This window comes from Sinocyclocheilus anshuiensis, unplaced genomic scaffold (genome assembly GCF_001515605.1).
Source record: "Sinocyclocheilus anshuiensis isolate Anshui unplaced genomic scaffold, SAMN03320099.WGS_v1.1 C32794889, whole genome shotgun sequence".
Lineage (NCBI taxonomy): Eukaryota > Metazoa > Chordata > Actinopteri > Cypriniformes > Cyprinidae > Sinocyclocheilus > Sinocyclocheilus anshuiensis.
The window spans coordinates 1-1,476 of NW_015620098.1; the positions used below are offsets into that span (position 1 = coordinate 1).

The window sequence follows — 1,476 nt, forward strand, 5'->3', positions numbered from 1 at the left end:
CCCAGCACTGGGTTATATTTAACCCAGCATTTTTTAGAGTGTATGATAATCCGTTTTATATCGGGGCACGTTGTCACAAACTGAACGTGTCTTCAATTAACTGTTTTTTTTTTCAACAGTACAAAATCCAATAGCTACTTATACAAAGGATAAGGAAATATTCAATCTTTTTGTAGCCAAAACTGACTTTAAAAGCAAACTCACATTGGAGCAAAAAAGGTTTTCATTAGGCTATAATCTTAATATAAAACTCTGAATAGGCTGTTAATATCTCCTCTCCCATTCATTTAGTGGAAGGAAATTCAGTATTAGAGACTAAAAATAGACTATTTTACTGCGATCTATTTGGTCCAACCAGAATATCAAGAGATACCCGCATAGGCCTATATTTTGCCACCTACATACTATCTTTAGAAAACAAATAGCTTACTGAATATTCCTAGACACCACGTGCCGAATACGTGATTTGATGGAAACACGCAATAAGAGGGTATTGCTCTAAAGAAACGTCTTGTTTTTACTCCTACAGGTGGCTTGAGCACCGATAGCTTCGGCGTGGAAAAACGGGACCTTGAACTGACAGACCCGAGCAAGTTTTCTCCACACAGCGCGACTGTCGCCTACACAGGGAAAATTTCCATCGACGCGCATGGAAGCTGGAATCAGGAGGGAATAATCAACTTTGTCAGCGCAGGAGTGCAAGATAGGCCACCTTCCCCGGGATCATTCTCCACGGGCTCCCCGTCAGACCCAGACTGCTCCAAAATAGCTCAAACCCTTGCCAACATGGAGCATATGTACACAGGCCCGCCCCCTTACACCTGTAGTGCCGATGGTTACCAGGACCCCTCGGCTTACCTATCGACCACCACGTGCCCCATAACTTACGCAACTCCATCCTACTCAACCCCAAAGCCATCTATAGACGGGACGCTTTTCTCTATCTTTCCAGACTATGGGGGGTTTTATCAGACCAGCAACAGCCAAAGGGACAACATGGCTGTGTTTCAGGACATCAAGCCATTTTCGTGCGCTTTGGAGTCTATCAGAGTCCCCCCACCTCTGACTCCCTTGAACACCATTAGAAATTTCACTCTGGCGTGTCCTGTTGACGGGCCGAGGCCGCCTGTGGATTGCACCAATCCGCAAAGCGTCCCACTCAGGCCGATTCTGCGGCCACGGAAATACCCGAACCGACCGTGCAAGACGCCGGTCCACGAGCGGCCGTACCCCTGTCCGGCGGAGGGATGCGACCGGAGGTTTTCGCGCTCGGATGAGCTGACGCGCCACCTGCGCATCCACACCGGCCACAGGCCGTTCCAGTGCCGCATCTGCATGCACAGCTTCAGCCGCAGCGACCACCTCACGACGCACATACGCACTCACACTGGAGAGAAGCCCTTCTCCTGTGACTTCTGCGGCAGAAAGTTTGCCAGGAGCGACGAGCGAAGGAGGCACACAAAAATCCACCAGAGA

General features: G+C 49.1%; 1 protein-coding gene across 1 annotated transcript; it reads left to right on the forward strand.

The window, feature by feature from the left end:
- Nucleotides 1-529: 529 nt before the first annotated feature.
- LOC107683002 (early growth response protein 2b-like) lies at nt 530-1,473 on the forward strand (the record flags this gene model as incomplete). The annotated part of the gene is made up of 1 exon (XM_016479092.1): nt 530-1,473. A coding segment is annotated over one exon (944 nt), but the record flags the coding sequence as incomplete, so codon positions are not given.
- Between the last annotated feature and the right edge of the window lie 3 nt (nt 1,474-1,476).